General features: G+C 31.1%; 3 protein-coding genes across 5 annotated transcripts; 1 reads left to right on the forward strand and 2 right to left on the reverse strand.

Annotated features, from left to right (window-relative positions):
* Nucleotides 1-2,908: 2,908 nt before the first annotated feature.
* Nucleotides 2,909-4,273, reverse strand: LOC113848353. 2 transcript variants are annotated; one of them, XM_027477826.1, is made up of 5 exons: nucleotides 4,088-4,273; nucleotides 3,949-3,998; nucleotides 3,754-3,835; nucleotides 3,265-3,326; nucleotides 2,909-3,138 (listed from the first exon to the last, which is right to left on the reverse strand). In XM_027477826.1, exons 1-5 carry the CDS (start codon nucleotides 4,146-4,148, stop codon nucleotides 2,929-2,931), a joined length of 465 nt encoding a protein of 154 aa, XP_027333627.1. In that variant the 5' UTR covers nucleotides 4,149-4,273; the 3' UTR covers nucleotides 2,909-2,928. The 2 variants fall into 2 exon arrangements, with proteins under 2 accessions (XP_027333627.1, XP_027333628.1); XM_027477827.1 differs by having other exon boundaries at nucleotides 3,945-3,998.
* Nucleotides 4,274-12,827: 8,554 nt separating this feature from the next.
* LOC113847450 (protein CHLORORESPIRATORY REDUCTION 6, chloroplastic) lies at nucleotides 12,828-15,139 on the reverse strand. Of its 2 annotated transcripts, none has more exons than XM_027476571.1 (4): nucleotides 14,835-15,139; nucleotides 13,859-13,990; nucleotides 13,544-13,752; nucleotides 12,828-13,431 (listed from the first exon to the last, which is right to left on the reverse strand). In XM_027476571.1, the coding sequence occupies exons 1-4, from the start codon at nucleotides 15,040-15,042 to the stop codon at nucleotides 13,222-13,224; spliced, it is 759 nt and encodes a 252-aa protein (XP_027332372.1). In that variant the 5' UTR covers nucleotides 15,043-15,139; the 3' UTR covers nucleotides 12,828-13,221. The 2 variants fall into 2 exon arrangements, with proteins under 2 accessions (XP_027332372.1, XP_027332371.1); XM_027476570.1 differs by having other exon boundaries at nucleotides 12,978-13,431; nucleotides 13,544-13,791; nucleotides 14,835-15,120.
* Nucleotides 15,140-17,872: 2,733 nt separating this feature from the next.
* LOC113874770 lies at nucleotides 17,873-22,225 on the forward strand. The gene is given in 6 exon segments (XM_027512983.1): nucleotides 17,873-18,073; nucleotides 20,589-20,627; nucleotides 20,629-20,682; nucleotides 21,106-21,351; nucleotides 21,486-21,626; nucleotides 21,890-22,225. Coding segments are annotated over 6 exon segments (1,017 nt in total).
* Nucleotides 22,226-23,331: the final 1,106 nt, after the last annotated feature.

The following is a 23,331-nucleotide window of genomic DNA, read 5'->3' on the forward strand; positions in this document are numbered from 1 at the left end:
TTAAATAAGACAAATAATTTGCACTTACTCTATACATATATTATTGTTTTTACTACAAGTTAATGAGTTGATAACAAGGAAATTACATATTTTGTTTATTATTTCAAAGATAAATTAACATTTTTATTTTAGATATTTTATGGATATGTAAAATTGTAAAGTTTTTATTAAATGAAAGGAAATAATATATAATTACATAAATTGGACATAGTGGTGAGTGGCGTTGCTGTTTTGAGAACTAAGTAGGGAATGATAATTATTTCGGAAACTTGAATAAAAAAAACACTAAATTGATATTTTTAAGTCCTTATATTAAATTATATTCTTTGTTTAAAAAGTTTTATTAATATATAGTTTTTAACATTTTTAAGATATATGAATTTAATTTTATCGTGCTTTATGACTTAATAACATTAGTCTAATTCATTACTACTACGTAATTATCATATTTAAATATCAATATTTAAAAAAAATCCTTAAATACTTTTTAAATATTTACTGAAAAATCTCTGGAATCGGATCTGCAATGATCCACACCCTTTGAGCTATACCCATGTCAAACCTCTCTTTGTCTTCTTCAAACCCTTCCCTAATGGCTCTCCTTTGTTGACCGCTTACCAGACCCTCTTCCGATGACTACCTAAGTGTTTACACCAACATCAACTTCTTGAAGGAAATTTGTCTCATGGCCACGCTCGTAGGAGAACACAACCAAGAGCTCTGGAGATAGAGAGTTCATAATAATTCAATTTCTAAATTGTCAAAGCAAAGAATGAACCTAAAGCAAAATTTATTTCTCATTTTCATCGCTCTTTAATTGGGTTGGTGAACACTAGGATTTCAGCTCCTTGCATGCGTTTCACGGGTGGGTTCAACCTTCCATCGTGTGATCCTTAACTTCATGTGCAGGGCGGCGACTTCACCACCGCCAAAAATGGCACCAGCGGCGAATCAATCTACGACACTAAGTTTGCTAACGAGAACTTTGTGAAGAAGCACACTGGCCTAAACATGAAATTGATGGTGATCAATACTGACCCTGGCATGAATGGATCTCAGTTCTTCATATACACGACAAAGACATAATGGCTCAAACAAATATCAGCTTTTCTTATAAGATTAATAGTTTCGCCTTGAATTTTGAAAAGCCCCAATGGGATGCGGGGTCTCGTTAGGTGCTTACGAGGTTGTTTTCATTGGTGGTGTAGTTGCTGTTTGAAATCATTGTTAAGTGAGATTTGGTTTCATATAATGCCATGATTGTTGGTGGGCCTGGAATGGTGGAAGCTACGATGAAGGTGCACGTATAGAAGAAGAATAGGTTGGAGAATGTTCATGTGTCTCAGGCTACATAGAGGATTGAGATTGTGATGAAGAATTTCTTCTACGCTTACAAGCAGGTTGGACAGTGGTGATGAGAAGCTCAAACGAGAATGAGAATGAGAATTTTTTGTGACAGTGGCAATGTTGGAAATGACCAAACAGTGACGGAGAAAATGAGGAAAGGGATCGAAGAAAGATTTTTTTTTTTTTAAATAATAATACTAAAATAACAATGATGTATTAGTGAGAATTGAATTTTTATATCTAACTTGTGCAGAGTACAGTTGAATACTACTTTTATATGGATAAAAAATATAATTAAGTTATTTTAATGTCTTTAAAAAATTATTAAACAAACTAAGTTTCACAAAACTTACCTTCGAGCAAATAAATTCACACTTTTTGTAACTTTTTTTAATAATCGAGAAAGGGATATAAAAAATGCATCTTACTCGATTGAAAGAACGATTCCAATGATCTCAACAGGCAACAGATACCATAGATGTTATTTAATTTTTTGGGTATAGAACAGTTACCGTCGACCTAAATGTATCTTATTTTTTTTGTGGTCCAGCGCAATCTACGAACCGAAATGGGCCACAAGTTACATGAATGATCCACCATCTAACATGTAAGTCCACATGTAAGATTGACTCTTCATACTATTGCAATCAATATGCGAAACATGCTGGGCCCAATTGGTTGCATGTGGCCAGACAATGGGGCCATGACTCAATTAATCCTCTGTACCTCCTCACTCCACTGTCTACAATGAACATAGCCCCTACAACCGAAATGGACCAAAGCCAAGGTAGCCTCTAGATTGCATCCCCTTAAATAAATAATAATAAAAATAAGATAAAATTTAAGTGTAGTATCTATGAGATTATAAATATTTTTAGGGTTATTTTTAATCAAAGTAAAAATTTTATTTCAATGGTTAGTATTGTTTTTTAATGTTGACTTTTATTATAATTTGTCAAAATGAAACTTTAAATTTGATTGAAGACTAGTGCAAAAAATGCTTAATATATTGCTCACAAAAGATGGTTATTTTAAGACGCGTTTCTTTTAAATTTTTCTCTTTTTGATTTAAAGGACTCGGCTTGCTTGCGTTGGTTAATTAAATGAATGAGTTTGATTATTCATTCCATATTCAACATGGGTCGTGTAGGTTGAACTTTATGGGAAGATTAAGTGAGCAACACATGAATATATTATGCCCTTTCAGCTACAAAATAGCTAAACAAATAAATGGTACGATTGCAATCATTGGTCCCGGATTTGTTTTCTCTCCCATTACTTGAAAAAAGACACACCTCGGTATATAAACAACACTGATGTCACTTTCCTTTAACTTCAATCTTTATATCATAAAAATTAAGCATACCTAATATATGTACTCATGACTTAATCATCAAATAAAAAAGATATGTCTTAAAATATATTATAACCAATAAAGGTGATAGAATAATATATAATGTACAAATCATTCCTAAGCCCAAAAAAACTGCAGCATTTCTGCAATGCTGTCCAACTTCTCTTTCTATATTTTATTTATCCTAATATGCGGAACTTTGTCAGTTTTTCTAGTTGATCATATTCTCAGTTGTGTATTGGAGGCTTTCTCCTTGCTGGAGAATAGTCCATCTCAGCTATGTCTACAAGGTCAGCATAGTGCTCCTGAGGGACATCTTTGTGCTTGGAAATAGTCAATGTATTAACTTTTACTTCCTTCACTTCTTCATTGGCATTCACATTTCTAGTATTGCCATTTACCAAGGGATGACCCTTGTGCTCTTCACTTTTCACATTCTGTCCATGGAGCATATATATAGTGTCATAAACAGAAAAAACAAAGAAGAAATTCCAAGGTTTACACTTGAGTTGAGACCTATGACAGAATATAATTTAATTAATTTATTCTATCTCTCAACCAACCTTTGACATGGATTGGGTTGTAGAAACTGAAGTGGTAACAAGTTTCCTATTCTTTATCTTTCCTGCAAGAACATAAGAACATTCAAGATGCTTAATACTAGGATTTTTTATTTGTAAAAGAGAGTTAGTACTGCTTAAATTTCTTTGATGATGCTTAGTAAATATATTTTGCCATGTTTGAGTCACACACACCAAGAGAAGGAGAATAAAGCCTTGAATTTTTGTGTATAACTGTAAAATTAGAAGCCATCAAGAGTTTATGGGACAAAACTCTCAGTAAGCATTAAGGAATACTGAATCTAGTTTTGAAGGTTCTGAATAATTCTTGTATTATAATTAGAAACAAGGAAAAAAAAAAGGAACTTTCTGGGCTTAAAAGCTAATGGTGTCTAGGTCTATGCAATCTAGGTCCATAGTAATCTTCATGAATGTGTGGTAACTGGTTGTATGTTTTTCTTGATTTTCTAGGGGCTCTTTTCTTCTGGCTACCTATGCATTGTTCATCTTTGCTGCAGAGAACAACTTCCTCAGCATCAGTATTACTTCTTTTCAACAAAGTATTTCCCTCATCCTGTAGTCAGAAGTGACTTTTACATTAACATCCAAAGAAATGTGAAAGCATAAATGAAGGCTGAACTTCATGAAGAAATGAATACATAAAACTACAAAGTAAGAATCACCGACATGTTGTTTCTGTTGCTCAACTGCTAAAGACACTTTCCCCAAACGAATCCCTGCATAGAAGAAGGAGATATAATTAGAAACCCAAAAAGAAGGCCTAATTGTGAAACTGAACTGCTTTTGAAAACATTGCTTTAGCTACCTTGAGCTTTTGCAAGGAGGAGTGACAAAATCAGAAGAGAGACTACAAAAGAAGGTCTCATTTTGAAGAAAAATTAGTATTGGGAAGAAGTGAGCGGTTAGAATCCTAGCTTAAACAAAGAGGGGAGTTAGAATTTTCTTCAGGTTTTTCTTCTTGTGAAGAAGTTCTTAATTGAGCAATGAATTGGAAATTGTGAGTGGTTGATGGGATGAAGGATAGATGAATGACATATTGTTATATATATAGTGGTGTATAGGGGTCCTCATCGAAGTTCAACTTAAAGTAGTAGTTTTTTTTCCCTTGCTTTTTTTTGGTTGTCTTGTGATACCCTCAAAATGCCACCTCATGTAATTAGGGAAGTTGCTAATCATTTGATCTGACAATCATTTAGGCCAAGGTTTAGGGGTTAAAAAGGTTTTGAAATTAAATGATAGAAAATATTAAGCAACAAAGGAGCTATTAAATGTCAGGCACTACAATATTCATTGCATTAAACAATAAAAAGTACGGACCTAATTAAGATGGAAAATGGATAGTCCAAAGAGAACAGGAAGATGGATTAAATGTGAAACATAAAAAGGCGCATTTACTTTGGGGAATGGTACAGTACTATAAGAATTGATGAACCATATAATAATGTGTGTGTATATATATATATTTAAGTTTGGCTGAATGTACTGTTGTTTTTCTCTTCTCTACGTTGATGTACGCTTCAGTGTTTGCAAATTTCCACGATGCCAGCCTTTTGTTCTGTCTCATTCACTTTATGCAACAAGAGTACAAGACCATGTTTTCCCTATGTTCATTTCGTTTAGAAAATCTCCCTTCTAGAAAACAACCCTATTGATTTGCTCATTTTCCAAGCTTCTTCATAGCATAGCCTCTCTCTCATCACCAAAAGTTTTTTACTTCCTCTAGCTAGCTAGGTCTAGGGAGTCCAATTTCACGTTAGAATATCTCATCCTGCTATCACCATAGTCATGAAATAATCTTATTTTCGTGATTACTAGTCTTCTGAGAGAAAAAACATATTGTTAGGTATCAATACCCATCACCACTAGAAGAAGAAATTAGTAACAACTTGATAAGTCTTTTATTTGTGTTGAATGAAAACTTACCACTAGCTAGACAGTACGTATTATTAGACCAAAACATATATAAATGTCAAGGTAGGATATATATTGGTTCACATGCATCCAGCAATTCCCTATCAATCAAAATTAAGATGTGCTTCGAATTGAATCAATTAGCTAATAAAAACTAGAAATGATGTCCAGTTTGATCCTACCATCTTAATGGAAACTTAAATATGATAGGAAGAGTTCTCTTAATTAACAGTCTAATTAAAATTGACACTGAGAGAGTGATGAAGGGTTAGTTTCCATCAACATAACTAACAATTATAGCAACTGGTGCAATGTGTTTCCGCAGTAGCAACCCACTAGGCCATGCAAGAGCATGGATTACGCAACTATAAACTGGAATTATTATGAGAGCAAGTGAAGGTGAAAGACAACGTTTGGAAGTCATGGTTTGTGGGGTGATAATATAATTGATACATCATGGTAATGCCTACGTAGGACTTTGTCGCTTAGTTGCCTTATATGAACGGAAAGAAAGGACCAATCCACGTGGAGGTCGACATCTCGGGGTGAAGTGGCAGGCCAATCACCACGTGGGCACCGCAACTTCACGCGTGTTGTTGCCACTCTGGGCTGCACACAAACACATCGGTGGCGACATTGTCAGAATTTGTCATGTGGGACTATCGGGAGTCACCTTCATTTTATTAAATTCCCTCTAATTCCTTATTCAAATTCAATGTTCCAGTAATCTTTTTTCTTTTCATTATAATTCTATTTACCACCACATTTTCATATAACTGTTCTTAATTTATATTCCCTTGGCATTTACTTTTCTACATTGAAAGAATGAACTTACCTATCAGTGTGAAGTGATGTGCGTTATGATCTCTTTTGAGTCCGTATTAATATGTTTAGTTTGTCATAGTTATAACAGTGTAAACCCTTCATTTGCCCCACATGTTTTTTATATGATTCATAATATTTTATACATAATAAGTATGCTTATTATTATAGGTGTAAGTGTTTAGTTTTTATTATTTGGAACCGTTTGATGTCAACTTAATAAAATATTCTTCAACACCTGTGCAGATAGATACACACACACACACACACACTTATTTAAAGATTAATACATAAATTCGAATATGGATTTTAAAAAACAACCATTTAAGATGTAATGCTTCGTAGATTTCATTTAAGAAATTTTTTTTATCATACATTTAGGGAGGGCATGATAAAAATTAAAACAATAAAACTTTTAATAAAATCTATTTTTTATAAACAATGTACAAATTATTTAATGTTTGTTTATATTAATAATATATCAAAATCAAGCTCGATCTCTTACTTATTAATTTCTTAATTAGCACTTTTAAGACACTTTTTTTTCGTTAAAATAATAGATTTACGAGAAACTGCAGGTTCATGCTTTAGTTATTGTGGAATTCCAGAATATATGTCGCCATGATCACGGAAACGTGCGTTTTGCCTCTGTACCGCACCAAAACGGACGTCATTCTAAATTGTGTATACTCATTCAGGGGCTGTTGTTTCTCTCTCAATATTTAGAATTGAAGATGGCAAAGAAGATACAATTGATTAGGGATTTTGTGGCACGCATAGCAAGATTACTACCCTAGCTATTTTTAGTGCATGTGGAAGGGACGTTGTGACTACTAATTAACCCTTTAATAGATAGATTTCTTCTTCCTTTTGTAACTTTTCGTGTAGTCCACTAGAGTATATTGAAATTAACACGAGGGAACAAGCTAGATTCAAATTAAATAAAGGGATTCAAAGCATATATTAATTTTCTTTTAGCAAGATATAATTGCTTTTGGAAAACAAAGTCCGACATAGGGACGTCATTTTTGAGACTAAGAAATTTGGACTGCCTAACAATTGAAAGGTGTACGCACCTTTCTTTGTCTTTCTTTCTTTTCTGTTTGATAAAGACCAAATCTTGATACGTGATTTCTGATTACGTGCCTGTTCATAACCAAACAATCCAGCTTCAGTGATGTTATCCTTTGTTTATACTCGGTTTTCCAACGACAAAACCAAATAAATCTTATAACATTTTTCTTCATTAATTTAGTATAGGATTTCCATTTTGTATATTATATAAGTATTATACATTTGGTGTTTATGTTATTTAAGGGGGGTAATGCTAGTTCAGTTTTTGATTGAGTATATAAGAGTTACAGCTCGATATTTATATTATAATTTTCCAGATTTTGTGGACGTTGATTAAGTTTTTCCTTCTACGTCGCTTGGATAAAGCAGAAGAGTAGTTTGTCTTTGAAGTTTGAACTGTGTTTCTTTTCTCTTGGACATATACATCAACTGATGGCCCTTGATTAAATAAATATATAAATTAAAATTATCAATTTAAAGTTCAAAAAAGCACCAAATTACTTTCATAATTTCTCTGAATGCTTTAAATCAAAAGTTTATGCCTTTTGTTTCTATAAAGTTAATTAAATTCCGTGAATATTAAAGGTGTATAATGAAAATTTGTAGTAAAAAATCATTAGAGGAAAAACAAAAGAATTCTAATGAACACTAACACAAGAATTAATTGCATGCAATACAGTATACTGTACTGAATGAAAGGCACATTCACTCGCTAGCTAGTCGCTAGAGCCTAGAATGGCAAGGACCTGGCTTGGTTGGTAATATTTTAGTTGAGATATAAATGCAGTTGATGAATGCAAGAGATGTGTTATTTTCACTCCTAGAAGTGTATATATCTCTAACATCTAGCAACTTCATGATGTATTTAAATTTAATAAGCTTATATCCAACTAGTTAAGCCTACTCTACTTTTTAATACGATTGTAATATTTTAATTACATCTACAAAGTAAGCGAGGAAAAATAATTTGAGATCAGCAAATTCGTGCAACTGCTTCTTCGATCAAGAGAGACATCATTTTTTATGTCTTAATTAATTTCTTCATCTGGGGGCAGAGATAGTCATCATTTTTTCACATACACATGAAAAATTCATTCCACATTACCGCTTCATCTACGTAGTAATCACAAATGGTGGGGTAAAGTCCCGCATATTGTTTGAAACTTGAACAAACAAGGAAGCTATAATTAAGGCTAAAATGTTACTCAATATGAATAATAATAAGATAAGGAAAGAGGAGATCAAAGAGAGGGAGCTAGATAGGTCCTATATACATCATAAAGTTGCAATGCTGGTCAACTAACATGACAAGTACACAGGAACACAAAAATAGCATCTTCATAGAAAGTAATGCAAAGGGAGAGGGGGTTATTGAACTTTTTGTGAGCTTGTCCCTTCATGGTTGTTTCAATTGTAGCAGAAGCCAAAAGGTGCTATGTTTCTCTTACACACGTCAATAGAAGTGAGATACATAAACTATATGTTGGCCTCCATATCCTTATAGATCTATTATTGTCATATTTCAGCCTCCCTCAGTCCCATACCTATATGTTGTGACCCCTCATATAGAGAGTCACATGACTTGTTCACATCGCATTAGCACATGGGCGTGAACACTGTCTCAACCCCCCATCTGCCACCAGACCCACTCTCCCAAGATATTGGTACGTGGCAGAAACAAAACACTATATATATGAGCCAATGTTTGTGCTTAAAATTAAACATGAGCCAAACATTGCTTTTAAGACACATTTTGTACCACCCTACTTTAAAAAATGTTATCATTATTTTTTCAAAAGACAACTTTAAGCGCTAGGAATGTCTTGTACGTATGTTGATATAATATTTTTTGAAAAAAAAAAACAGAAACTATATTGTTATTATCAATGTATGTTTATACTACTAGAATGATACTGACATTTAGTGTTATTATGAAAGAATTATCATTTACTAATTATTCAACAATAATCAGTTTCCGTTTATAAATTTTTTTCTAACAAAAATAAAATTAATAGCATAAATATTATAATTTTATACTATATATAATTCTATTTATATAAATATGAAACATATTACCGATATATCAGATGTTAATATAATCCATTATTCATTAGTATAGACGTTCAAAATCGATATTAATAGTTTAATTTTTGTATAACAAAAACTATATTAACAAGTTTATTTTAACACTTAAACAATTTTTTTTTGGTTATATAGTAAATATAATATTTATATTATGTGAGTGTATATATATTAATTATAAAATTAAATATGCAAAGAGAATTATATGGTAGTGTAACGTATTACATCATTATTATAGATCTGCAATATTTATACTGGCAATTTAATTTTTTTAGCTGTTATTTTAATAGAAATTAATCAATAAACTGTTAGTACACGACTTAACTTAAGGAATCACTTAAGCTCTTCAACATTTTTTTTATCAATTTAATAAAAAATTAAAATAGATTATTACATTCTATCTGATATGTAATTTTATCAGAACTTCTGCATAAAAAAAATAGTTACTAATGCTAAATCAAATACCAGACTTTTTTTGTATAACTAGTGCATGTAAATACTTTTAAGAAAAAGAAAAAGCAAAAAAGTGCATCGCCATGGCATAATTGGTGATTCTCAGGGCTTAGACGGTGACACGACAAAAAAGATCTCAATTACCCAACAAATACAAAAGACAATAAGATCTCACACGGCAATATACTATGTGTTAGGATTTGATTTGTATTTGTTTACTTTAGAAATTCATGAACTATTCCAAGAGATACAAATTTATACGTGCAGCCAACAAGTTGACATGTAGTGGGATCACCGACGAGTATGAATGCGATTTCTGTGATTAGACTAAATTCTAACACTTCAAAAAGCCTATTGCTCATGTGAATGACAAGACTTTGCTTTAGGTTTAGTTCTTTTCGCAAGTCTTCGCTTTCTACACATAGCACGAGTTATATATGACAATTGCATGGCATGAGGAGGTGGGACAAAATCCCTTTTTTAATGATTTTTCCTGTCGTCAAAAGGCTAAAAATACTGTGATTTGAATTTCATTATTTTGCTGAAAGTTCGTCACAAAAATTGAGATTTGAAGAGGAAGACAAAGCAAAAGAGAATTGGGTTTTCAAAGAGAGAGAAAAGCGATTGTCATAATTGAAGTTTGAAAATAATAAAGTTATTTATCCACCAATTTTTTATTTTATTTTTTTACACAGTAAAACAATAAAAATATACATTTTAATTAACCTATTTTCTGGTTTATCTTTATTTTTAAATAAGAAAATGTGAAAAATGTTTTGAAATAATAAAAAGCGATCCAATGCAAAACAATGGAGGGCATAATAGACAATTTAGTTTAAAAAGTTTTTAATTGTAAGATCTTTCTAGTAAAAGGAAATCAATTACTAGGCGAGTATATTTTTGGATTTCCTTTGGAGGGTGAAAGGAGAACAAAGCATATGATTCAGATGTGAAATGTCACTCTTGATTTTTGTATGTCACCATGATTGATTAAGTATTCCTCCTTTAACAGAGGTGTTTAAATCTTCACACACATAGCTATACAGGATAGGAAATTTTGATGTTAAATATAATAATGAAAAACATTTGTGTGAATATAAAAAAATTCAAATTTGTAAGAAAGATGGTATAAAATTTATTTCAAATGAATGACTAATCATAAAAAATAAAATAAATTCCCACTTATAATTAACAATTACAAATAAAATAAAAAATATAGATAATTATTATTTTTTTTAAAATAATCATTTGTTATTATTGTTATGATTTAACAATTACTATTTTATTATTATTATTATTATTATTATTATTATAACAATAATAATAATATACTAAATTAGAGACTTATGTTTTAATTTATGCATATATATATATATATTCAATATACAATAATTAAAGTATGATAAAAGAAAAAAATAATAATTCACCTTTAAAATTTTGAAAACTCTTAAAAATTTAAGTGTAGAGGCTAAGAGCATGTTTATTTTCTGTTTTTAAAAATTAATTTTAATATAAATTTATGTTAAAATTATTTTTTAAAAATAAAAAACTATTTTAAAAACAGAAATTAAACATACTTTAACTTCTTCCACACTAAATTCAAGTTTTTAGACAAACTTTAGATGAATATTTTATTATGACGTATCGGTAAAAAAAAATAAAGAAAATTACTTTAAACTTGTCTCTATTGGAATACAAAATCCAAATATATTAACAACAATTTAACATAAAAATATCACTCAGCGATAATGTAATTTAACAATTTTAAAAAAAATACTGAAGAAATACATTTATGAAAATAAAATGAAAAAAAAAATCATGTCATTGATACTTAATAGAATGTAATAATTTTAATTATTAAGGACCTATTTAAAAAAAACTATAAAAATTTGATTAAAAAATTAAATTATTAGGACCTACTTAAAAAAATATAACAAATAATAAATTAATTGACCTTGTTCTTATTATTAGTAATAGTAGTGTTGCCAAATAAATTCAAATGAGTAAGTGCCGAGTGATTTGTTCAGTACCGATTAAAATGTGATATTTGATAGAATATGGAGATTAAAAACATAAAAACGTAATAATATAAATGGTTCTAAATTTCAAAATTAATATTATTATTTAAAAATTTTAAAACTTAAAATCAACAATTACCTCATTATTCCAAGCCGGGTTTAATTAAATTGAAAATAAATTTTAAATGGAATTAATAGGCTCTAATTAACTTTTTTTATAAGATTATAAACCAATCCGCTCAGATGTAGTCCAAATTTATACACATATACATCTTTTTTTATTATTAAATTAGAATATAACCCATACTAATTATATATTTATAAAATTATTATCTCAATTTATTTTCTTCACAGTTTCACTATCGAAATTGTACTTACTTTTCTAATTTTTTTTTTGTAAATTTATCAATCATAAATTAGTTTAAATTTATTTTATTTCTCTTGTTATTTTTTATTATATAACTTTTCCAATTTACATTGAAGAATCAATTCTAATGAAAAATGGGTAAAAGGAAAAATACAAAATAAGATTTTTTTAATGTCACAATATGATTTTTAAATTTTTAACTTCAATTTTAAAATGTCTATTGTGATTAATAAATTTATATTGACGCAGACTTGATGCAGTTCTTGGTTCACTTTCTCATTGTTTTGGTCAAACGAACTTTTTGGAAGATGAATGTTGGTGCAGAAAGCAAGTAAACTAAGGGGAGCAATTTCAATTAACTATGGATTTTTTGGTACATGGAATGGACTTATCTCTAATCATATTCCCGGAAACTTGGACACATGTCTGGGCCCTCATTTCTCATTTGTTACTACATTTTCCTATTTAGCTATACGTTAATTAAAGTTATTTTGGATACCCATTTACTCAATTAACAGAGTTAACCTTTCCATCTATCAAGTTTCATATTTGTTGACCTCCAATTTGTGTGACCTTTGTAACAAGCGTAATAGCCATTTTCCTCGTTGATTTCCATTGCAAAAAATTTGCACTGTTTTTCTAGGAAAATGTCTGTAAAATCTATTTCATTTCACTTAAAAATAAGCTTATTAATCAGGGTTTTGTCGGAGAAATTTAAAGTAGGAAAATTCGTTGGTCTCTGCACCAAAGGCTCCATAATATTAGAATCATTTCAATTCATTGCATGTGTGGAAATGTGTACACATACATGATCAAATATTTGCAAATTTCCTTCTCTTTATTTCCACTCACAAATTTATATTCATACGTGAATTGAGTAAATAGAATTGTAGTGTAGAAACATTCGACTACCCAAAAAAATACATCGCGCAGAGTACTCTAAATTTGCACTAACAGGTAGTTGTTCTGTGAATTCCAATTATGAAACTCTTGGAAAGCATTAGCATTAGACAAACCCTTAATCTGATGTTGCTTAAATTTTCAAAAACTAGATCATTAGCACCATTTTTTTTTAATCTTGATGTCTCTCTCATGCTATACAAATTTCACTGCTCCTATGCAAGTCTAGTTACTCTTAAAATGGTGATACACTTCACCAGATATTGGATCAACAGAACAACATAAATATTCTTATGCTTAGGGTACTAATTCTCAAATTGATAGATCAAGGGGATGGTTCTCAACTAAGTCATATAGGTCATCACCAATTCCAAATCCAAGCATTCTAGCCATATCACTGGCCTTTAATTTAGGCTTGGGAATGTTGTGATGCTTCAACCAGGAATACACTATAAAAACTTTCTTCACAACAAACAGTTCCAATGCCTCAGGATTGAAAACAACTCCCATTTTCATATTCATCTGCAACATAACATAAAAATATTTACCGAGTTAGCATCAAACTTGTTCTCCTCCTTTTTCATACACATGAACATATTGAACTCACACACAAGCATGCACTTTTTAACATCACCTGATGTGGAACCAACATTGCAGCATACCTAGCCAGCTCACCTGCTCTCCAGTCCAACAAAACTGGCAACCATGGATAAGTAGCATCAAGTCTCACAAACCATAGCCTAATATCAGGATACTCTGAAAATTCTCGAGGATCATGAGGATCTTCTTTGGTATAGTTGATGGTAAAGCCAATTGTACGCTCAAGATACTCCCTTGGTTTAACTGTAGCATTAATTTCACCATGCAACACCCAAGATATAACTATGAAAGTTAATTATATCCCACAAGTGGTTAAACAAAATTTCAATGTTCATATTAGCTTGCCTACCAGATAAAGGGGATTTCATGCCTGTTGCAGCTTGAAAAGGTGACAAGTCAAGACGACTAATGACATCATTGTCAATGACAACCTCAAATCGGCCTTCTGTTGGAGGCTTAGGAGGTGCAACTTTAGGAGCATCTGTGAACCAAAGTCTGTTCAAGTATAGTATAATAGATTCCATTAAATGCATGGAGCACTACAATATATTAGTTGCATAATTTCTGCTAGCTAGTTACAAGGACATACTAGTAAGATTCACGTATTTGGTTCCTCTTAAGTGAGTGAGGAATTAGGTAGAGTGAAAAAGTAAAGTGTAGTATCGACCCTTAATTTGAAATGGACTTGCAAAGTACGGTACATTTTTACTCTCTCATTTTGCTTACTTTTTTTCGCTTTAGATGAGAAATCCAAGACTCAGAACACATTTAGAGCAGGACATTTAACACTACATATTCTTAATTCATCCTAAGATAGTTTTTACATATGCATATAAAATAATAAAATTTATTATCTTAATATTATGACACAATTAAATACAAAAATTATATTTACTTAAACCATTTGTTCTTTTTTTTAATGCTTGATGTCATCAACAATTATATTAGAATCAACATTTTCAAATATTTTTTAATATAAACAACTATTTGTCTAAAAAAATTATCTATTTGATTTTTTTTACAATTTTAGTTTTTGCTGTTGATGTTTCAATTTTAACTACTTGAGTTTAAACCAATAAACTATAAGAAAAGAAACTATTTAGACTAAAAAGTTTAATAATTTAATTTATTTTAAGAGCATGATACCATAAAATGTATATATATTTAACGAAATCTTTACTTATGATGGAGGAGGCATAGCTCCATCCTACTTCTAAGATGCCCTGCCCCTGTTATTGTTTATGCATTTTATTTATTTAAATTAATGATAAAGGTATAACAAAATGGAAAAGAAAACAAAAGATTAATGATACTGTAGGTGTTACCATCATCATCAAATAAAGAGAGATCGAAGTTGCCTTGGGGGTTGAAGGATACTGAGACTGCAACATGTCCTCGCTGATACACAGTTGGAGAAATTGGAAAGGAAGGGAAAGGGTGAAAAATGGGTTTGCAGGAAAACCATGAAGTGGTTTGTTTAGGCAAAGGAGAAAGTGGAAACAACGGTTTGCATTTGATGATGGTAGTAGCCATTAGTTTGCACTTTAGTTTCAGTTGCAAGAAGAGCAGAAGCAGTTAATACAGTTTCTATCCACAGAATCCTCAGGCCTTACGTTTTCCCAGTAATTCTATCCGCTTCCTTAAAGTGGTTTTTGGGCCTTTAAGGTTGTTACAATACCAAATCTCATAAGCATAACCCAACTGCCATCTTTATACTTATGTAGCCCATGTACGACATCAAGTTTTATTCTTTTACTCTCCCTTTTTTTCTTCAATTAAAGTTAAAATACAAGAACAATAAAAAGAGAAAAATTGATTATTAAAATAATATAATTATGTAATATTGAAATTTTAAAAAGATATACTTTTATTTCAATAAATTTTTAATTTCAAATAAAAAATATGATAAAAGATGGTTTTTTTTAACATCATTTGATTTAAAGGAGCAAAGCTGAGGAGAAGGGAAAAAAATAAATTATCTATTATATATTTAAGATGATCAGATGAAATTAAAATTAAGAAATATTTTGTTTAATTAATCCAAAAGCTTATCTTCCCTTCAAATCCTCCTAATTTTAGAGGGGAATTAAAATTGTGTGAGGAAGAATGTTAACTCTCTTCTTTTCCCTCTGAAATATTAAACTAAATAAGAAAAATAATATAAAAATTCTTCTCTTCTATTTCACTCAAACTAAACACTATATGTTAATGGCATGCTAAGTACATGTTTAATAAAGATGAATTATTCATGGGCGAGGTGTGCACACATTTGGTCTTAGGTAGTGCAGAACCATTCCATTTACATCATTAAAAAATTCAACTTTATTTATCTATTATTGTAGAGATATATTATATGCAAATTAGACGTTTGGACAGCGTGGACCATGTTCAGAACTCCGTGGAAATAAAAGGATCACTTATTATGAGCCTTTAGTAGCTTCGTGAATCAGAAAGGTGATCGTGCAACTCAACCAACTTATAATTTTAACCTTGTTTCTTTTCTTGGTGCTGTCCCACATGATATGGTTTGATCAAGTAATTAACCAACCTCATGTCATTAAAATATGTTCTTTTTTATGTTTTAACTTTTTGGTAAGCGAAGTAGTAGTGCTAATGATGACAATATAAAATGACACTATTCCTTTACAAATAACTTACCTGTATGATTTTTGGTCACAATCATTTAACTCTAGAGGGGAGGGTTTGTGTTGATTTCACTAATAATCAAGAGCTGTTAAGGGGTGAGCTTTGTATGAGACTAAGCTCATTATGATACATGGTTTGGTCTTTGAAAACGGCTCTGCACGTGAGATAGGCCTAAAAAATAAAGAGAAAGAAATAAAATAGGACATGTGGAAGTGGCAATGGGATTAAAATAGAAGGGCAAAGTGAGGCTGAGGTAGAATTGCACTGCCCTCTGCGGATAGATCCCCTCGTGCGGCTCACACGCTGACTCACTTTTTCATTCTAATCTAACCTCATCATCTTTATATTTTGTTATTTCAACATTTAAAATTTGACACTCAATGTAATATTGTATATAATTATTTTCATATTTTTCTTACTTTTTATTATATTTATAGTATATATACATCTCAAAAATACTCACCACAGTTAAAGGAGACATCAAAAGATGTCTCTCTTTAGTGGTACAAAAATCTTTTTTCATCATCTCTGGTCACTTCTGGATCTTTTGATCTTTGACTGCCACACCAAATACACAAACTTTAGAACTTGTACTGTATTATGAGGAAAAGGGTGTTGTGCACCGTTAAATTTGTAGGTTAGGTCCTTGGATCCCTTGCACGTGAGGTCCTTTACTGATATGATACCATCCTGCTTTTCATGGCACGTGGGGGTGACAATTCTTTTCTTAATTCCATCAATTTTTATTTTGGTAGCTTCTCTCTTCTTCTGCTAACGTATTTGTCTATATTTTGCTTTGTAATTTGATATCATATTAAGCACGTACAGGTGCAGTTTCATCCTTCTGTTGGTCGGTGCTGATTTCTTGAAGCTATTATGGAAGGATTTGTAGTTACGAGGGTTATGTTCATTGTGATGTTTTTTGTGCACTAATATGTAATATTTAATAAACTTTTAAGTTTTCTATACTTTATTTTCGGAGCCATTATGAAGAAAAATACCACATTGTGCAGATCCAGTGGTAAGGAATCGGAGTTGGAAATATGTTAATTAAAGGGCATTTTGGCTACTCTCATTACTGTAAAACAGACACTCCTATTTGTGATTCTAAATTTGGTTGAGTAATATCGTAAATGCACATAATTTTTCTCATATATGTTATCATCACACTTTAACACTATATATGTCTCTTTGTCACAAGAATAATCTCATAGCACAACAATATAACTCTGATAGTCCAGATTTTTAATCATGACTTTTGTTGCTACACCATGATGGGGGTTTAGATTTCTCTTTTGGGGTGGGTGATAACTTTGAAACCTTTAGATCCGTGTGCTAAAAGAAATGTTAGTAATTTGTAAATGTTAATTAGTATATATGATTGAAAAAGTTTACAGTTTAAGAATATAAATTTTAGTAACTTCAAATTCAGAAGGCAAATTGCACTTATTCTTGACGAAGAGAATTCTGTTTTTCTTATTCCAAAAAAAAATCTGTTGGTTTTATGTTCTCACAAATTTCAAAATCACAAAGAGCAAATAGTAACCTGCTACGAAAGTTTTATTCTCTTTATTATTAGATAAAATTTATATCTGCTTATTAATATGGAACTAAAATTTATATTAATTAAAAAATCAACATAAATTTTATTTAATAATAAAAATGCATTAAAATAATGTATTGTTATAACATTCTTTCTCAATATATGCTGGTCATTATGAGTCTTATTATACATTGCTATGCGGTGCCAAATTGGCTTAGAATAATCGCTAAAAGCTACCTTAGGACCTATATCGAGCTAAACTTTCAAGATAAGTTAAATCAAGAATCAACTTCTTTTACTCATCTTCTTGGTGAAATTGTTTTTCCAAAAGTGACACCCCGCACTGTCAGATATCATGCCAAGGCTAAGGATCACGTAAACAGGGTTTAGGAAAACATATAGCAAAGGTAAAGGGTAAAAGGGGAAAGAAAGCAAGATTTATTTCCTATTCGTTCAAACCCCAAGAATAACACTTGGTTAGAGCCTAAAGGCACAATAAGCAAGGTCCTAAAAATTAGCACTAAATTAAGCCCTTAAATAATTTGTCATTAATTTTACTGGTTAGTGCTTAATGAGTTGTGCCTGTCTGTCAAACGTTGGTTAGAAATACCCATAATTATTAAAGTACACAGTGATTGGTTTAGTGGAGTGGTTGATTGGTTAATGTTACCCATGTTTGATTCCCCAAAAAACATGGGATTTCATCGTACATGTCTTGTTTCAGATTTTAGCTGGCTCTGTTTATGCGATGCTTCCATCCCTTTAGTGCCATATGCACAGCATAAATAGCACTAAGAACATGTTTTTTTTTTTGCTGTGAGTGGCTGAATAATTTGGTTTGGAAAGTATATTTCTTCAGTTGTCATTGTTTTAGTTAGTCAGAAAATGAAGGATGAGAAAGTTTGGACAAAGACTATATTCATATTCTTTAGGATTTGGTTTTGTCTTATTTAAACAGAGAAAACTAGCCACGATTTATGTAGTTACCACACTTTCTAAGTTATTATCTAAAATTAATTTTATACAGTGTAATATATGTTTTAATGTAAAATTATTATTTAAATTAATTTAAACATGTATTTTAATGATTTAAAATCGAAATTAATTATATTAGACTTTAAAACAAATGAACACTAATTCCTACTATCCACTTGCCACGATTCCATGGTGTCAAAAAATGAAACAATCAAATTAGTCTCATAGATTTGTTGCAAGAACAAAACCTTTCAATTGTTGTTACTAGCAGTAAATTCCTAGCTGCGATCGTATCTTCATAAAACATGCCTTTTCAAGTACATGTCATAATCATGACTAGTTACCTAGCTAGAATCTTACTCAGAATTATGGCCAAATGAACTAATTTTTCTTCAATTTAAAAGTTAGAATTGAACCTAAGTGCCCAGTATTCTATAGTCTCTTTGAAATGCCGCACTATTTGTGCATGTGTTTCTACATTCCTCTACGAAGAAATTTAAGCATTTGATAGGGTGCGCTAATTGTTTCTAGAATTTTGGAATAAAACAAAATCAAATGAGACAGAAATATTCTACTAATTCTTATTCATTGTTGTTTAGTAAAGTCTGAAACGACTTTGAATTCACCTTTATGTCACACAATATTGACCATAATTTATAAAATACAATTTATTTAACGCTCATCCAATGTTATAAAACTTTTTTCCAGTTAAGACTGTATAAATGTCCATCAATATGAATTAAAAAGTTTTATTTAAAATCTAAAAGTTTGTATCCTTATAAAACTTTAAATGTGAAAGTAGTTAATTTATAATTATTCGAAAAGATGAAACTTATTTTATTACTTAAATAACTTCAAATTATTTATAATTAGAATTGAATCAAATTTGAAATTTATAATTAAAAATGAAAAATAAAATTGACAATACAATTGTATTAACATATATGAATCTAATGGGAAAAAAGTGTATAAATAAAATGTCACATTAAACATATTTGCATAAACTTTATTTTATACAGTATGCATAGACAATATAAATGGGCCAGAGTTTTTTTATGCTCCAGATAAATGTGAGGTTAATCTTTATTCTATACCTCCACCTCTCAAGCAAGTATGCTCTTAATTTCTGGTGCTATGTTTCATGCTATGTCTTGCTAAGTAGGGAGTTGATTGGTGCCTCTATGCTCTCATTGCTTAACTTTGAAGTCATACAGTAATAGGCATATATTAATTATGCAAACTGAGATGAACAGAGATGTGCAGAAGTCCAACATAGCACAAAGGAAATTAAAGAAAACATAAAAATAGTGTTTGGAGAAAAGGTGACTCCAAGTTCTGTTGTGCTTTCTCAACTAAACTGTCTGAACTTTTTCTTTCCCTTTTCATTCTATTTTAATGTTCTGCTGGGCAACTGGCCGACTTCTTAAAAATAATAAAAATAAGGCAGAACCGATTCCATTTACATTATTAATAAAATTAATTTTATTTATTTTTGTAGAGATATATTATGTGAATCAAACTTACCCCTATCTTAATCAAAGATTTGATGGGCATTCACTTTTTCAAACATTTGAAAACGTACTTGTAACTTAATTTCAGCATACATAGACATATGCATATAAAACTCGCATATTTAAGAAATTAAAATGTCCCTTTAACAAACGGTTGCACGAAAGTAGCCAAAACTCTTATAAAATTAAATTAGACCGTAGGAGTTGAACTAGCAATGACAGCACTCTAAGACCATACATAAGTTGCACAAAAAAAATGAAATTTTACACTGGATTTCAAAGTCCAAAATCAAGTTGCCACTAGCAACTGGTTGTTTCCAAGATAAATTGAATCAGCGAAGAGGTGAAGATTTATATAATATGAAAAAATAATTAGAATTGCAGCTGGTTCAAGGAGAGAGTAGTTTAGTTTAGCAATAGAGCTCTTAAGCCAAGAAGATGAGCAGAGAATAGTTTAGAGGGGCCAAAGAGAATGGGAGACACGGAAACAGCGCCCACGTTCCCCTCACATCTTAACTTGTTTCTTTATGGCTTTCGGTTTCTCTCTCTCTTTTATTTCTCTGTCTCTCTCATAATCTCATATGATATAAGCCTTCCCCTATAGACAAAATGTTGTCTACCTATTCAAGGAATAAATAAATATATACCCTCACTCCTCTTGTGAACCTCCATAAGTACTCTTATCTCCCTCCTCTTCTCTCTCTCTCTCTCTCTCTCTCTTTCTATCTCTCTTGTTAATTATATACACCATACCTTGATCATAGCTCAAGGAGATTGTGTAGAGCCTCTATTGCAAGTGTTTCCATGATCATGGTTAATTTGAATTACCCTTCTTTTCTTCTTCTCTTTTTATTCAAATTCTTATGACCCTTTCGGTTGATATGATTTATAAGGTTTGTTTTGGTAATTGTTAATATATAGGGATACCAAAAGCCTGCATGGTTGGAAGCTCTTTACACACAAAAGTTCTTTGTGGGGTGCTCTTACCATGAGAATGCAAAAAAGAATGAGAAGAATGTGTGCTGCTTAGATTGTTGCATCAGTATTTGTCCTCACTGCTTGCCATCTCATCGCTTCCACAGGCTTCTTCAGGTTCGCCGTTACGTTTATCATGATGTTGTTAGGTTGGAAGATCTTCAGAAACTCATAGACTGCTCCAATGTTCAGGTATCAATATATACTAAATAAAGTAATAGTAATATGCCCTTAGTGTGATGGAGTTCTGATTAATAATTACCTAAATGAAAAATTGGATTGCAATTCAACTTTTCTGATTCCTAAAGGTTTGAATTCTTTATTAGGCCTATACCATCAATAGTGCCAAAGTGGTGTTCATCAAGAAAAGACCTCAAAACCGGCAATTCAAAGGGTCAGGAAACTACTGTACTTCATGTGATAGAAGTCTCCAAGAGCCTTTTATCCATTGCTCTCTAGGATGCAAGGTACATACATATCACACTAAACAAACAAAATTCACTCCTGTGTGCTGGGATAGGTTGTTACAAGTGAACTGAAATTGAACTTCATCAAAATAAATTTGAGTACATAATACTTGAATTATATAGCAAAAAAGGGGTAGCTATAATATACAAGCCCAATAAAAGATTGATTATTTTTGTATTAGATTAATATGGATGCCTGATGATTAAGTAGTAGATAATTTGAATTTCAATGGTTCATGTGTGTAGTATATATGCATATGTAGGTGGATTTTGTGCTGAAACACTACAAGGACCTCTCTCCCTATTTGAGGACATGCAAGTCCCTACAGCTAAGTCCTGATTTTATGATCCCACAAGACATGGTGGATGAGGAGATGACTCGTTCAACTGTTGTGGACAGTGATGAGCCAATGAGTTCATCTTCAGGGTCAGAGAATAACATGAGCATGGCTTGCACAGAGGTTGTTAGGAAGAGAAGGAGTGGATGGACTAGTGTGTGTGCAAAATTCATGGCCAATAGCAATAAGGTTTCGGACGAAGACATGGCCACAAGCATGAGTAGAAGAAAAGGCATTCCTCATAGATCTCCTCTGTGTTAGATACACTAATGAATAAGCACTCCAACAAAGGCAAAAAGGAAAACAATGGATTACCACTTACCAGTTTAGTACTTCAATTTTTAATTTTTTTTTAAATTACTATGATATGATATTTTGACTGAACTGAATTGTTCAAAGCTCCCTCTCTCTCTCTCTCTCGAAATTGAAGTTTATGTTTAATTAATCACTTGGTCGGGGCTTTTTTCTTAATGGCATCACGTGATTCCCAATTCCAAGTTATGGTCTGTACATTTTTATATGATATTATGATGATAATAATTGTGGTTAAATCCTAGTCAAGAATCATGCTTTTGACTAGCCGAAAAAATCTAGAAAGTTATATGTAACAAATTTTGCAAAGATATTCATTTGGGTACATAGTAGATTTATTTTTAAACCAACGGTCGCCTTACAGTTAAATATCATCAAATAACTGGGGATTGAGAAATTCTAAATAATTTCAAAAGTGAATATATTTTTTTTTCATTGAAAAACTATTAATACAATTTAAACTTAATTTTAAACACGCTGACAAAAAAATTATATTGATGTAGTAAAACGAACTTAAGAAGTAACTTAGGCAACTATACCAAAATATAATACTTGATTGCATTTAGAGAGAGAAAAAAAAAAAAGCAGCCTCACTTACTATTTATAGGCAAGAAACAAGTCAATATTGATTCTTTAAAGATATTTTTAACTAATAATTATGTTCATACTCTAATTTTCTCAAGTTTGTGAATCAAGCAACCTATGGATTCTCCCTTTACTTTTAGGCAGAATAAACAATTTCCATTCCTAAAAAGAAGCACATAAATTCTGCCGAATGCTGCAAGTCAGTGGCACTGTGACCGTATTGAATGTGCCACAGGCAATACGGCCTTTGATTCAAATGGTAAATACAATAATACATATAGGATGTGTTTATGTATCTTAAGGTCTAATATTTTCACAGTTCAAATGCCAAAATAATGAAAATTTTCACTCTCAAGATCACTCTTTATTCTAAAACTGTGAGTGAAGTGATAAGTTAAAAGCTGCGTGCTTCATTTGCAATTATCATATACGGAGGTGCGTATGTGTTAAGTGAGGAAGGTAATATCACT

Source organism: Abrus precatorius, unplaced genomic scaffold (genome assembly GCF_003935025.1).
Source record: "Abrus precatorius isolate BTA unplaced genomic scaffold, Abrus_2018 Scaffold8, whole genome shotgun sequence".
Classification (NCBI taxonomy): domain Eukaryota; kingdom Viridiplantae; phylum Streptophyta; class Magnoliopsida; order Fabales; family Fabaceae; genus Abrus; species Abrus precatorius.